General features: G+C 42.6%; 1 protein-coding gene across 4 annotated transcripts in view; it reads left to right on the top strand.

The window, feature by feature from the left end:
* LOC136707684 (zinc finger protein 521) overlaps positions 1-14736 on the top strand; it is a 179188-nt gene that overhangs the window by 77962 nt on the left and 86490 nt on the right. For 3 of the 4 annotated variants that reach the window (XM_066681898.1, XM_066681897.1, XM_066681900.1), the window contains 2 exons: positions 926-4413; positions 4561-4645. In XM_066681898.1, the coding sequence (XP_066537995.1) occupies positions 926-4413; positions 4561-4645 (3573 nt within the window). The remainder of the gene's footprint in view (positions 1-925; positions 4414-4560; positions 4646-14736) is intronic. The other variant, XM_066681899.1, reaches the window with a different exon arrangement.

Here is a 14736-nt window from a genome sequence, read left to right as displayed (position 1 = left end):
TTCATTAAAACCCCAGAACTGTTTTTACTTATGGAGAAGAGGTGGACTTTGTTCCCTTTTAAAAAAAAAATATAATAGTGATTTATTCAAATTTCTGCAAGCTGATATTTTCTGCAATTAGAAAATCTGAGTGTTTTTCGCTATTAAGAAACTGGTTCTAAGTAATGTTTGAGTATGTAGTATACATACAACTACTGTCTGAGTATGTAACATACTTGCAGCCACATTTATTGGCAAATAAATGGGAGTTGCAAATTGGTGTGACATAGCAACAGTGCACATTTAAGGTCAGTGGTATATACTGTATATTATTAGTGGCTATTACACAATTGGAATGCAGTCTAACTGTGCTGTATATATATATATATATATATATATATATATATATATATATATATATATATATATATATATATATATATATATGATGTAAATAATGTTCAATCTACTTTTAAGGCATTGTTCGTCATATTCTTGGAGAATTTTCCTGACAACGTGAATGTAACCGAGCAGTGTCCCGGAGACCTTTCATTTGCAAGAACAATAAATGCAATTGTTAAAAAGTAAAAGCACTGTAATTTACCTAATGCCAGGAGTCCATCTAAACAAACCCCCTCCCCACCACCCCAGCTTGCTGCGAGATGGAAATGTCAGAAATTGCTTTTTCTGTCTCAGTGGGTATTGCCATTAGATGGCCACCTACAAGGTTAATTTCCTACCCTTTATTACGGACTCTAGTTTGTCATTCTAAATGAATTCTCACTCTTTCCATCTCTCACACACATATACACACATTCTATGTGTTCTTGTACTTGGCTTCTGTCTTTTTAATGCTTGCAAAGGCAGATTTGTATTTTTGCAATGCTTCTGTATATTGATAAGCATTAGCCACAAAAGGTATCTCTTTTTTTTCCTTTCCATGCAGATGGTGCTGATCTAGAGGATGACCCTTCCTGTTCTTGGCCTGCCTCTTCACCATCCAGCAAAGATCAGGCATCTCCAGCCCATGGTGATGACTACGATTTCGGTGAGGATGAAGGAGGCCCTGGCTTGCCGTACCCTTGTCAGTTCTGTGACAAGTCTTTCAGTCGCCTGAGCTTCTTAAAACGGCACGAGCAGAGCCATAGCGATAAGCTTCCCTTCAGCTGCACTTTCTGCAGTCGTCTGTTCAAGCACAAGCGCAGCCGTGATCGACACGTGAAGCTCCACACTGGCGACAAGAAGTATCACTGCGGTGAGTGTGACTCTGCTTTCTCCCGCAGTGACCACCTCAAAATCCACATGAAGACACACGCTGCAAACAAGCCCCATAAGTGCCCTGTGTGCCGCCGAGGGTTCCTGTCCTCAAGTTCCCTCCATGGACACATGCAGGTCCACGAAAGGGGCAAGGACAGTCAAGGCACGGGGCTTTCCCGAAGTGAGGAGTTCAAACTGAAAGAAACACGCAAATGCAGTCGCTGTGAAGAGGGATTCGACGTGCCCGAAGAACTCCAGAAGCACATTGCAGAGTGCCACCCTGAATGCTCACCCCCTGAGGAAGGGAGTTTGGGGCCTGGCCTACAGTGCATCTACTGCCATGAGCCATTTAGTGATGAGGGTACTCTACTTAGCCACATTGACCAGACACATGGCAGAGACCGAAAGGGCAACACGTGTACTGTGTGTTCTGAACACTTTTCCACTGTGGAGGAACTGTATGCCCACATGGATGTTCACCAGCTGCCAGAGTCTAGTAACCATAGCAACAGTCCTTCTCTGTTGACTGTGGGTTATACATCTGTTTCAAGCACCACTCCCGATTCCAACCTTTCTGTTGACAGTTCAACCATGGTAGACCCCGCTCCCACCGTGCCCAAAGCCCGTGGAAGGAGAAAGCGTGCCGCACTGCATGCCACAGATATTTGTGGACGACCTGCCAAACAGCCTAAAGTAGCATATAGCTGCATCTACTGCAACAAGCAAGTGTTCTCTAGTCTTGCTGTTCTCCAGATCCACCTAAAGACCATGCATGTGGACAAACCAGAGCAGGCCCATACCTGCCAGTTCTGCTTGGAGGTCCTTCCATCTCTGTTCAACTTGAACGAGCATCTGAAACAGGTCCATAATGCTGAAGATCCCGCCGCCTTACTCGCCAGCCTGTCTGATTCCCTGCTGCAGTGCAACTTTTGTCCAGAGATGCTGGGAGACCTCAATGCCCTGCAAGAACATATACGCTGTTCGCATGGTTTTCCTAGCCCAGTGGCTAAAGAGAGCAATGCCTTTTTCTGCCCCCAGTGCTTCATGGGATTTTTGACCGAAGCCACACTAGAAGAACACGTCCGACAAACCCACTGTGATTCCGGCAGTTTGCGATTCGACTCCCCGCTTGCTGTCACTCCCAAAGATCCCATCGTTGAAGTCTATTCCTGCTCATACTGCACCAACTCTCCTATTTTCAACAGTGTGCTAAAGCTGAACAAACACATCAAGGAGAACCATAAGAACATCCCACTGGCACTGAATTATATCAACAATGGTAGGAGAACCAACCGAGCACTCAGCCCTTCATCTCCTATATCTGTTGAACAGGCAACACTTCTCAAACAAGGCAGCACTTCTTCACGTTCAGCCAGTGAATTCATTTGTAACCAATGTGGTGCTAAGTACACTAGTCTAGATCTTTTCCAGACCCACCTGAAGACCCATCTCGATGGTGTGCTACCACAGCTCACATGTCCTCAGTGCAACAAAGACTTTCCCAGCCAGGACGCTCTGCTGAAACATGTGACTGTCCACTTCACCATCACATCCACGTACTACATCTGCGAGAGTTGTGACAAGCAGTTCACGTCAGTAGATGACCTGCAGAAGCACCTGCTCGACATGCACACTTTTGTGTTTTTTCGTTGCACTCTCTGCCAAGAAGTATTTGACTCTAAAGTGTCAACACAACTCCATCTCGCAGTCAAGCACAGCAATGAGAAGAAGGTCTACCGCTGTACTTCTTGTAACTGGGATTTCCGGCATGAGGCTGACCTTCAAGTTCATGTCAAGCACAGTCATTTGGAGAACCAAGGGCGAGTGCACCGCTGCATCTTCTGTGGCGAGTCCTTTGGTACCGAAGTGGAGTTGCAGTGCCACATTACCACTCATAGCAAGAAGTACAACTGCCGCTTTTGCAGCAAGGCTTTCCATGCCATCATCTTGCTTGAACGCCATTTGCGGGAGAAGCATTGTGTGTTTGAGGGAAAGGCACAGAACTGTGGCACCAATGGCTCAACAACCGGTGGTGGTGACTCCGCTGCCAAAGATGACACAGACCTGCAGGGTATTCTGACCAATAGTCATGGAGGAGCTGGTACAGGCGAGTCCCATAACAGCCATGATGGCAGCGAAGAGGATGTTGACTCCTCTGAGGTCATGTACAGCTGTGACATCTGCGGGGCGTCCTACACCATGGAGTCCCTTCTAACCAATCACCAGCTCCGTGATCACAACATCCGCCCAGGGGAGAGTGCCATGCACAAGAAGAAGGCTGAAATGATCAAGGGCAGCCACAAATGTAATGTTTGCTCTAGAACATTCTTCTCAGAGGCTGGGCTTCGGGAGCATATGCAGACCCATTTGGGACCTGTGAAACACTACATGTGTCCCATTTGTGGAGAGCGCTTCCCCTCTCTGCTTACTCTGACTGAGCATAAGGTCACTCACAGTAAGAGCCTGGACACTGGCAGTTGCCGAATCTGTAAGTTACCGCTACAGAGTGAAGAAGATTTCCTGGAGCATTGTCAGATGCATCCGGATTTGCGTAACTCACTGACTGGTTTCCGTTGTGTGGTCTGCATGCAGACTGTTACATCTACCTTAGAACTCAAAATCCATGGTACCTTCCACATGCAAAAGACAGGCGCCGTGGCCACCAATCACCCAAGTGTTCGCTCTGTCATCACACCCCACCAGCATCACCAAAGTCAGAAGCTCTTTAAATGTGCTTCATGTCTAAAGGAGTTCCGCTCCAAGCAGGACTTGGTGAAGCTTGACATCAATGGACTGCCATATGGTTTGTGTGCCTCATGTGTAAGTGCTGCTGGAAGCAAGAGCTCCAGCCCAACCATAAATGGTGGAAAGCTGCAGCAGCAAGTGGTGCATACACCTGCCATCTCCACTGCTGGATGGAGCCATGGGGAGAGTCTGAGCCCAGGTGGGCTGAAAGTGAAGGGCACCTCCTATTCCACATCATCCTCTTCGTCTACATCGTCCACTGCTGCCAAGACACGGTGCTCCAGCTGCAACGTCAAGTTTGAGTCTGAGGCCGAGCTGCAGACACACCTTTCAACGGTGCACAGGGATCAAACAGGAGAGGGCAGCGGAGGTCATTTGAGGACCCCTCAAGGATCCCCCATGCCTAGAGTGAGCCCATCACAAAGTGAGGAGGTGAGATATGGCTGATGTACTTGTTCAGTATGTGCTTGAGTTTACAGTGACTCAACAAATACATGCACAATTCTGAAATGTATTGAATGTAAGGGATATGATGCTCATTTGAGATCTTAACTTGACCTTCTCTCTTTCCGTGGTCAGAAGAAAACATACCAGTGCATAAAGTGTCAGATGGTCTTCCACAGTGAATGGGACATTCAGGTTCATGTGGCCAATCATATGATTGGTAAGTCTCAGAATTTTGTTCTTTTTCTCTAATGTCTTTACACGTTTGTGTTACTGTGTCTATTTGTCTGTGAACACAATAATCATAAATGAAATATAGTGCAGATAATGCAAGAAACATTCAGATTTTATCATCAGTCTTCGGGTCCATTGTACACTGTCAGGTACAACTGTACAGGTACATTATTGTTCAATAAAGGTTGTGACAACAACCTATATTCTTAACAATGTGAATATATCCTTAATACAGGATATGGCATATTTATTTTCCATAAGTAAAAGTACTGCATATGTACCCTTGAGGGTACCACCAGAGTGACCATTTTTCTCAGTGTATTCATGGTGATAAAGACCAAAATCTGCAGATTTTTTGTTACCTCCACGTATTGTCTATTCCTACGTTGACTGTGTTGTTTCACAAGAAACTGCACTGAAGACTTATGAAATCTGCTTTAAATATTTTATTTGTATCATTCAGTATAAGTTAGTTAGATGAGTGTGTTTACTTTTATAGTAACAAAGAATGGTGTCTAGGAATGAGACAAAGAACTGTATAAATGAGAGTGAAGGCCGTTTTATGCTTGTGGGCTGACTTGACAAAGAGCATGCATTGTAGCTATTGCATATATGCAGGACCTACGCTTTGCTTATGGCATAGATTAAAAAATAGGCCTTTATAGTTGAAAGCCAGAATACTAATAAGGTGTCCTTTATTTATTCTGATGAAGACCCCAAAATGAATTTGTATAGGTCAGGGGTCGGCAACCCGCGGCTCTTTGATCCCTCTGGTGCGGCTCAGCTTTTGAAAATAATTACTGAGTATTTAATTAAAATGTTTTTTTATTTTAGTTAGTTCATTTTCAAAATGTAATTCTATGAAGATTATGGCGATCTTGTTTAAAATATTTTGTCGCTCTTAATACACGTCACAACTTCCAACGTGCGACACCCGCAGTATTTCGAGTATTTTACTTAACCGTCAACCCAACGTCTTTTTTTTCGGAGTTAAAAATTTGCATGCAGAAATGTTATTTCATTTTTCTGCAGTCGGTCATTGATTTCATAAATGTAACACAGTATAGTTTGTTTATACATAGCATAAAAGCAAAAAAAATGGCTCTTTGAGTGGTAAAGGTTGCCGACTCCTGGTATAGGTGGACAACATGATTTTATTTATTTAAATTGTCCTATTCCCTGCCCAGGCATTAAGAGTTCTTGTGTGAGACAAACGCAACATTTGGCAACATAAGTAACATGATAAACACTATTATGTTCAATGCCATCAATGTCAATGCTTCAACAGATTACTGAAAGTTTGTGAGAACATGTGGCCAACATGAATTGATGATTCGGTGCACACATGGTTGAAGATTGCATGATATTAAAACATTTTCTTACATTGATGATGGATATGAATGCTGAAAATTTGTCTGTGTTACAGTTTTGTGAGCCACCAAGGTTTTCTTAATATGCACACTATAGCTATTATCTAATCTGTGTGTTATGCTGGGGGTGAGACAGTAATTGGATGGTGAGTGGGTGTTTTTTTGTTGGAGAACAGCATGGATTTTTTTTTCTGTCATGGGTCGAGAAGTTATCTGATTTGGAAAAGGGCCTGGGGAAGGCAAGATTTGTTAGAAAGTTGAAGAACAGGTTAAAAGTCATATGAGAATTTATAGAATTTAGAACGGAGTATTTTCTCAGTATTGCCAAATGTCACCTAAAGCCAATCAAAGCCCACATTTCAAGCAGCAGATTAACAAATGAACAAATACATTGTCTACTGAGCATAGTCAAGGCATGAACAGTCAGAAAAGGAGGAGAAAGGATATGATATGTCTGTATGTACATATCAGACTTAGTATCCTTGCATGTAATTTATGGAGTTGGCAGACATTATGGGAGTGTTGTTCAAATTGGAATTGATTGCATACTTGCTGGGTCTACTACTTATTAATTGTATTGTTCATTCCAGCCAGAGTATAGCCATATACTGCAGTTACATGAAGGTACACCTTGCCTTGCATCTAGCCCTTTGTAGCAGTGTGTATGTGCATTAAATTGTTTGTTCAAAACTGTGTTTGAAGTGGTGGCATTTAAACCCATATGAGTACTGAGTAATCATTTTCAACTACCTAATTATGCTGATGTGCTGATCTGTGTCTGAGAAAGTTCAAGAGTCTCACTATATTTCCTGACTCTAAATATTAAAATTCACCCACAGGATTTGTTATTGGTATTCAGGTGGAATATTGGAGGAAAAGATTCAAAATTGAAATAGACACGCTTTTCTTTGCCGGCGGTCCCCGAATCTCTGAATTCTGCCCTCGTTCCTTCTTAATTCATTCATTTATTCGCTTTGTTTAGTGGATCTTTCATTACTCTGAATTATCTGGTGCCTTCTTTGGGAAGAGAGCTCGCTGGACTGGAACAGAACAGAGACCTGGCCTAGAACGTTTACCAACGACTCTGTGACTTGTTTTCGTGCCTGTATAAAACAGTCCTGGTAGCAATTATAGGGATAACTCAGTATGGTAGGTTTGTAGTTGTAGTGCTGGCCGATACGAGCACAAATCAATATCATGATTAATTGTACATTTTACCACGATTATGATTAATGAACGATTATTTTGTTTTTGTATTTCTGCCCCTCGTATTTCAGTGACGAGGCTTGTACTGTAAATATGCTCCAGTATTAAAGCTAGGGCATTTTTTCTAATGTTGCTGGGAGCTCTTGTTTTCTGAGCACTGTTTATATTTAGTGTGTGATTGTGCTATGGTCGCTGAAATACTTTTTTCTCAGTGTTTACAATTGACTTCTTTTAGTTCAGTGTCTTAATTATAGTCAAAACACAGCACGTCCAAATCACAAATACTGCGGTTTTTTTTAGTATGAGCTGCTGGAGTCACTCGGTCTGCCTCTGCATTTAGGTTCTCTGCCATGTTGCAGATGGGGGCAGAATCACTTCTGTTTCATGTGAATCTACATGGGGGCAGAATCTACAGCGTGGTAGTGTGGTTTTAAAGGGAAAGTACATTAACACACAGTGGGGACATAACAGAATAGAAATAAAACAAAGTAACAAAAATTGTTATAATTGGTATAATTGGATTATGTCAATTAGATGTTCTGAATGTTCTAATTTATGATTAATTGCCTAGCCCTAAGTTGGTACAAAGCTAACCTTCAATTAGCTATTGATTATATTGTTTAACAGCCTTTAAACACCTTTACCTGGCTTTATCTATCGTAGTTATCCAAACTGTTGCTAAAAAGTAGTTAAATTTACTGATTCCAAAATGTCTACTATGAGTTTAAGAGTTTTAATCGATGACGAGTGGGGGACTTCATAACAATAGTGTTGTAATACATACTTACAGACATCTCGGAATTTGTTTATGTATACAGCTGTTTCACGTGTTGATTCAAATCTAAGAATTATTTGATGCCCTGTATGTATTTACTTTGTAAATATTTACTAGCAAAAAAAAAAAAAAAAACTCCCACAGTTTTAAAAAATTAAAACACACACAGTCTCCAGTAATGCCAAATGCATGTCAGTGGTATCCCGCCTTTATTTATGTTCCCTGTATATTGTGTATGTTGACTATATTCTGACTCTACGTTAATGGCGGTGTGTGGAATTTGTGGTTGGTTTGTTGAGTTTGGTGTGAGTGACAGATGTGCAGGGTGAGCAAAGCACCAGCACATCCAGGGCTCGTGTGCTTATTGGAATCCATTTGGATCAAAAGCATGGCTCTAAATATGCATTTGGCAGTAGAAGTGGAATGTGCATATGTAGAGATTTGACCCACCGAACTTTTGCAAAGTGACAACTGTTAAGGAAGCGCTCTGGAAAGCGTGTTCTCTCTGCGGCCACACCAGACGAGCGTCCGCCATTCAAAATGGCCGAAAGTCAGCGTCCAACTGGCATGGACCTAATGTCCTCCTGATGCTCTGCAGCCTCCACCGCAGTCTCCCTCCTACAGTTTGGGTGGACGGGTGGGTGGGTGGGTGGTGGTGATGGAAGGGCCAAATCTGGACGGGACCGTAATTACTTCGCAGCCAGTGTGTGCCAGAAAAGCGAAGGGGGGTTGTGGGGGGGGAGGAAGCAAAGGCCTCATTTGGAAAAGGCTCTAAATGCCTTCTCCCTTGAAAAAAGGGGACACTTTCTCCTTTTAATGGCCATCTGCACAGGAGAGGCGAAACGGGAGGCCGGGGGTCATCTCCGCTCAGCTGTCACCGTTATTAGCGTAGGTAATGGAGCAGGCGCTCCGCTCTTTGGGGTGCTGTTCCCAACCCCGCGCTCCCTGCTTTATGGCTGTTGATTCACCCCGATAACTCTATATATAGACCATGTGACACCACATAAAGCTCGCACAAAGAAGAATGCAAAAAAATAAATACATAGTATGTCCTCAGAGTCTAATCTGAGACATGGTCGGTGAGACAGAGGCTGTAGGAAAGCAGAGTGATGTGGTTTGCTGCTGCACTTGTCTTCCCTGTGACCCTACAGTTACCCTGGTGTGTTGGAGTATGGGATGTGATAAATGAGGGAGCAGAGAAGGGCTTGATTTCAGTGTTTTTTAACAGTCCAGAGCAAACGTAAGAGTTGTGGACTAGTCCTGAGGTCTAAAGCGTGTAATTACTAATTACAAACAGTCTGATTAACCGTTACACACCTCATGTTTATAGATGGCCTATTTCTGTTTGTGAAAGGTTTTCTTCTCTTTGCAAAAAAACTCCCTCTTGTGTTTGTTTTCATTCAGAAACACTGCATCTTTTAAGGTGGAATGGTATCTTTGTGTAGGAAGAAAAATATAATCAAAATTACCCACCTTTTAACATTTAGCAGACATAGAACAGCATCCTCAACCCTTTTCATGCTTTTCTACATTTGAAAGTCTCTCCACCGTCCAAATACCCGCAGATGCATTTTCTCGTTCATGGCTCAGCCAGCAACACTTCGTGAGAATGCCTGAGCCATTTTGGACCGAGACCCTTAGATTTTCCATTCACCAAGCCAGACCAGAGAGCCAGCAAATGGCAAGGAAACATCCTGTGAATTTTATAAAGCAGGTATATGATTAAAACAGCGAACATCGCCTTTAAAGCTTTATTCTTTGCTCAGTCATACTGCCCTCTGTGCTTCCTGTAGTGTATTGCAATTTGTCACATATATATAATTGAACATAATAGGGCACTACATATACATGCAAAATACTTAATGAGACTTGCTTGTGTCTCCCTCGTATTCACTCACACTCTTACACACCTTTAATAAAATGCTCCACAAGAAGTACAGTTCAGTGTTTTGCATCTTTGACACTGTGTGTCCTTGTATAAAGCTAACAGCACTAAATCAATATGTGCATTTTCTTCCTGTGTTTTTCATTCACACCTTCATTGATGTCTGACTCTGTGTATGGAGGCAATTTAAGATTCACTGAATTACACCTGAAGCGTGTGGCTGTGAGTTGGAAGAGGAAACCTGCTGCATCTAATCAGGTTGGTATTGAGGAGAACAGAGAATCGTGTGTGTGTGTTGGAGGAAGGAGGAGATATGTGGCCTTGGCCTGAGCCAGTAGCCCCTGAATGCCTGGGGAGTGAAGCCTGTAGCGCTCAAGGTCCAGATGGATCCATCCACATTTGCCGTACAGCTGGTCACTCTGATCAGGGACTGGATGTGATACTCCTATCGAGCTGTAGGAAGAAAAAAAAAGGAAAAAGAAAGAAAGGGGAGCAAAAAAGTCATTGCCACCGACCAAGGAGCAATTTCGAAGCGAGCCAGAAGACAGCTGGCCTCTCTTTAGTTTGGAGTTTGTTGGCATGGCCCACTCACACGACCAAAGGCATCTGATATGTCACCAGAGAAAGGAGAAGGAGGAGGAAGAGAGGAAGAGAGAAGGATGGGAGGAGGGGAGCAGGCAGGATTTATGTCTCTCTCAGCTGCTGTCCGTCCTTGCTATTAAAGCTAACGTTGGCTTCCTTGTTTATATACGATCTTCATTCATGTTTTTGTTTGTGTATGTGTCCTCTATAAGTATAGGCTCAGCTTTAAGGCTGTCTAGGGTAGATGGAAATTGCCTGAATATTGTCTGAATTTTGAAATGCAGACCTGATTTTTGTGCTTATTTTGATCAGTTTTAAATGAACTAGCTTTTGCTAGTGTTGACCCCAAACTAGAGTCACCACCTTAAAAATATGCTGTGAGTTACATTATGAAGTTGAAGTGTACTGGGAATTTGAGAAAGAGATTATAAATTCAGCCACAGAATGCTAGTAGTGAAGTAGAGCAATGCTAGCAGCCTTTAGCTAGCCGATCAGTCTTTTGAACTTTTGAATATTTGACTTTTAACAGTGGTAGTGGTAATAATCGTTTTGCTGTCAAGACCTTCGTCCTCAAGAACTGTATACAGCACCTTTGACATATTATTTATAAAAAAAAAGCATTATCCCATTGCTCACATACAAATGTATGTAGTTTTGCAAACCCTCCACATATGTATTTATTTGTATTCTATCAGCGTTCCTGAAGAGCAGAACTCTGAAAATTGGAAATTACACTTTATGGCTACTGTGCAAAGGGGTCAGTGACGTTCTAGACTGTACACTTCCAGTCGACACTTGTAGTGTGCAGTGACTATGTGAAATGTTCCACTGGGTTTTGGCAGACAAACACTACGTATATTGTCAACAGCAATATGTTGAGGGGGCTGAAGAATCAACAGAGCCAAAAAAGAGCGAAAACAAACTCTATTCGTGAACCGAAAACAAACCTGAAGGTCTTTCATCGACGGATAAGCCGTTAAGACTCGAACAGCACGGCGGCGCTTCTGAATCCCCCCACTTTTTTTGACAACAGTGTGAACTTTGACCGACGACGCTCTGTGGGAGCCTGTTTTTTTTCCTCCTTCTAGTTTTCCTGCTGGGCCAAAACCTCTCGCTTACTCCTCAGCTACCCTGATGTGAGGGCTGTTGGGCACAAGGTCTAATCTCCCACCTTCTACCCCCCACCTCTGGTTCCTCCCATCCTCTGAAAACTCCCCCTCGGATGCCCTTTTTTCCCCTTCCAAATGGCTGGTGCCAAGCTGTTGGGCGACAGTCTGAAGGACGGTGGAGAACTTTCCCAAACAATTCTGGAAAAAAGCAGATTTGGAGGGTCACCTTTTTGAGCGTTTTTTGAAAGGGGGGCGGGTGGTAGGACAGAAGTGGCCGGGACCCAGACTGAGTTCGTGCCCGTGACTCCAGGAAGGAGCGGGAGAAAGATGGACCTGGATGTGTGGGTAGGGGTTGGGGGGGGTGGGTGATTTGGGGAGGGTTTGGGGGCAGAATGGGGTGCACATTTGCTGTACAGCTGGCCTCTCTGTGTGAGGCAGAACATGGGCCGTTACCAAGCGAGCAGAGAGGGAAGAAGAGGGGAAACCAGAAAAGGAGAGCAAAGAAGAGAAGGGATCCTACGCCTCTTTCCCTCTCGTTCCTTGCCTTCTGTTTTTAATCAAATTTGCTTCTTTTTTTTCCAGCCTGCCACACACCACTTCTTCTCCTCTCCACACAGAACGGTGTGGCGTACATCTGCATTGCATACCCCTGCTTTATCTCAAACCCTCCCCCAAAAAGAAACCAACAAAGAGGGAACGTGATTTGTTGCCTGTAATATAGACCGCAAATTATCCATGACACCATGTTGTCTGAGGCTCCCGTGGGATTAGTTTTGAGCGATGACGCGTTGACTGTACGTCGCAGTGAGGGGCATTAGGGGGAAAAAATACACCACATCAAGACAGCGCCAAGAGGTTTGGGTGGTCCGCTCTGTATGAGGTTGAAAAGATGAATAGGATGTGGCATGCTATTACCCAGAAAAGGCTGTTAAAAATGATATTTTGAGGTTTTTTGTGTTTTAAATTTTTGCTGCATGGTATTTGATGTTATGTACTGTACAGGAGACAGTATTTGCAGTGGGACAATGATGGAACTTGAGTATCACCACAAATGAATCCAAGATTTACATGGTAAATTTTCACTTTATGTTTTGTTTTTTGTTTTTGTTTTGTTTTATTACATAAAAGACTATTTCAATGTAGATAACCATTGAATGCAGGGATAGTGGCGTTTGTACATTTTAATTCAACATTCAAAAATTCCACTGCTCTTCTCTCATTGTATAGTAACTGTTGTGTAGCATTAAAATTCAAAAATTATTTAACAAAAAATTTGTATCCATTACCATTTCCATCTTAATATGCTGCATTTTTATTTATCTATTATTATTTTTAAATTAACATGACAATTGTCATTTTTGATACTATGCAGCAGTTAATTATTTCTACATCCTGCCTTACGCCCAGTGATTCCGGGGAGGCTCCAGACCCACCGCGACCCTGAATTGAATGAGCGGTTACACACAATTAATGTATTTCTACACCATGTAATAATAATACCAGCACTGCAATTATAGGTTAGAAATGTCTGCACTTTAATTAATGTAGAAGCCAGTGAAAGAGCAAAAGAATTGAGCCAATCACAACCCAAGGAGATTTTTAAGATGAGCCCAATTTCTGAGGAAAAATGTTAAATGATTTTGAGACAGAGAGCGCGAGAGAGAGGGAGAGAACACTTTGATGCTTGCTCTACCATTTAAGAATCATCCTCTATGACACTTTTAGGAAGCCGGGATGCATCAGAGCTTCTGAGCTAAAGCTCTTTTTAAACATGGCTACCCCTGTGTCAGCCACCAGCTCCGTGGAGTATAAACTAGGGACCGTGTGTTATACACTTTAGAGAAAAAAACATAAAAAATCCTAATCATGTGTTCACTGCTTTTGGTGTTCCTTTAGATATACGAAAACATGAATGAATATCTCTGCTCAGGACGGACTGGACTCCAGACAGTTATTTGCTGCCAGTGACAAGCCAGAAATCAGCCTCATTAACAGTGTAGTGATGGAAACAAAATAGACACTGTCTATTTGGCCAACTGCGAAGGCTGTTTCTGTTGATACATGTCTGGATTTTGGATGATTTCATGTTTTATCAGTGGTGCTCTGGTTCATGTTTGTGTTCACATGCGTATCTCCAATACCCACAAATAGAAGGTGCCTCACTACTCCCAAAGGTAAATGGGGGAGCAGAAAGAAAATGGAGAATGAAGAGCATTAAGCATAGTCGTGTGGGCACTAGTGCTCCTCATTCCCTTGGTGCACACACCACATGAGCGAGCGGGGGAGAGAGAGAGAGAAAGAGAAAGAGAGAGAGAGAGGCATAAGTCATGGAGCAGGAAGGTGTGTGTAATTGCTTATTAACAGAGCCACACTCCACTGCACAGAGGTGATTGCACTAACGAATGGAGAGGTGTTATTAATCACCAATTAATAAAAGCAGGCGGGAGGGGGGCGGCCGCTCGCTTTACACTACGCATGACCTGCGCCGCATGCTCGCAGCCACTCAGACGAGTTATTTATTTCCATTTCCTGCACAATCAATCCTCATCCAGATCAAATTTACTCTTCTCTCCTCCTTCTCCAGCTGTCTAGACCTCTCTATCTATCTATCTATCTATCTATCTATCTCTCCATCTATCCATCTGTCTATCTATCTGTCTATCTATCTGTCTATCTATCTATCTATCTATCTCTCCATCTATCCATCTGTCTATCTATCCATCTGTCTATCTATCTATCTATCTATCTATCTATCTATCTATCTATCTATCTATCTATCTGTTTATCTATCTATCTGTCTATCTATCTATGTATCTAGACACTATTTAAGGCTGCTATATATTTTCTTATATATATATACATCTCCATCGTCAGGACCTACCCTCCTCCAAAAGTTACATAGTACAGTTTCTGGAGCGCTGAGCTCAGAGTAGTAATGACAAAGGCTCTTTCTCTCTATTACAGGTCACTGAAGCATCACAATGACTTTTTTAAGCTGGAAATATTACATGGTGTTATTTTAAATAATTAATAGTCTAAAATTAATATGCATTTCTGCATTTATCCCCATGTCTCCTCTTTCCTTGTTCAGTAATAGATATTTCCCAGTATGTGCCGTTGGTATGTGTGTTTCAAAACGGCATAGAGTCA

The sequence above is a fragment of the Hoplias malabaricus genome, chromosome 9, assembly GCF_029633855.1.
Source record: "Hoplias malabaricus isolate fHopMal1 chromosome 9, fHopMal1.hap1, whole genome shotgun sequence".
NCBI lineage: Eukaryota > Metazoa > Chordata > Actinopteri > Characiformes > Erythrinidae > Hoplias > Hoplias malabaricus.
Note: the sequence above shows the minus strand (reverse complement) of the source record. Positions and strands in the feature narration are given on the sequence as shown.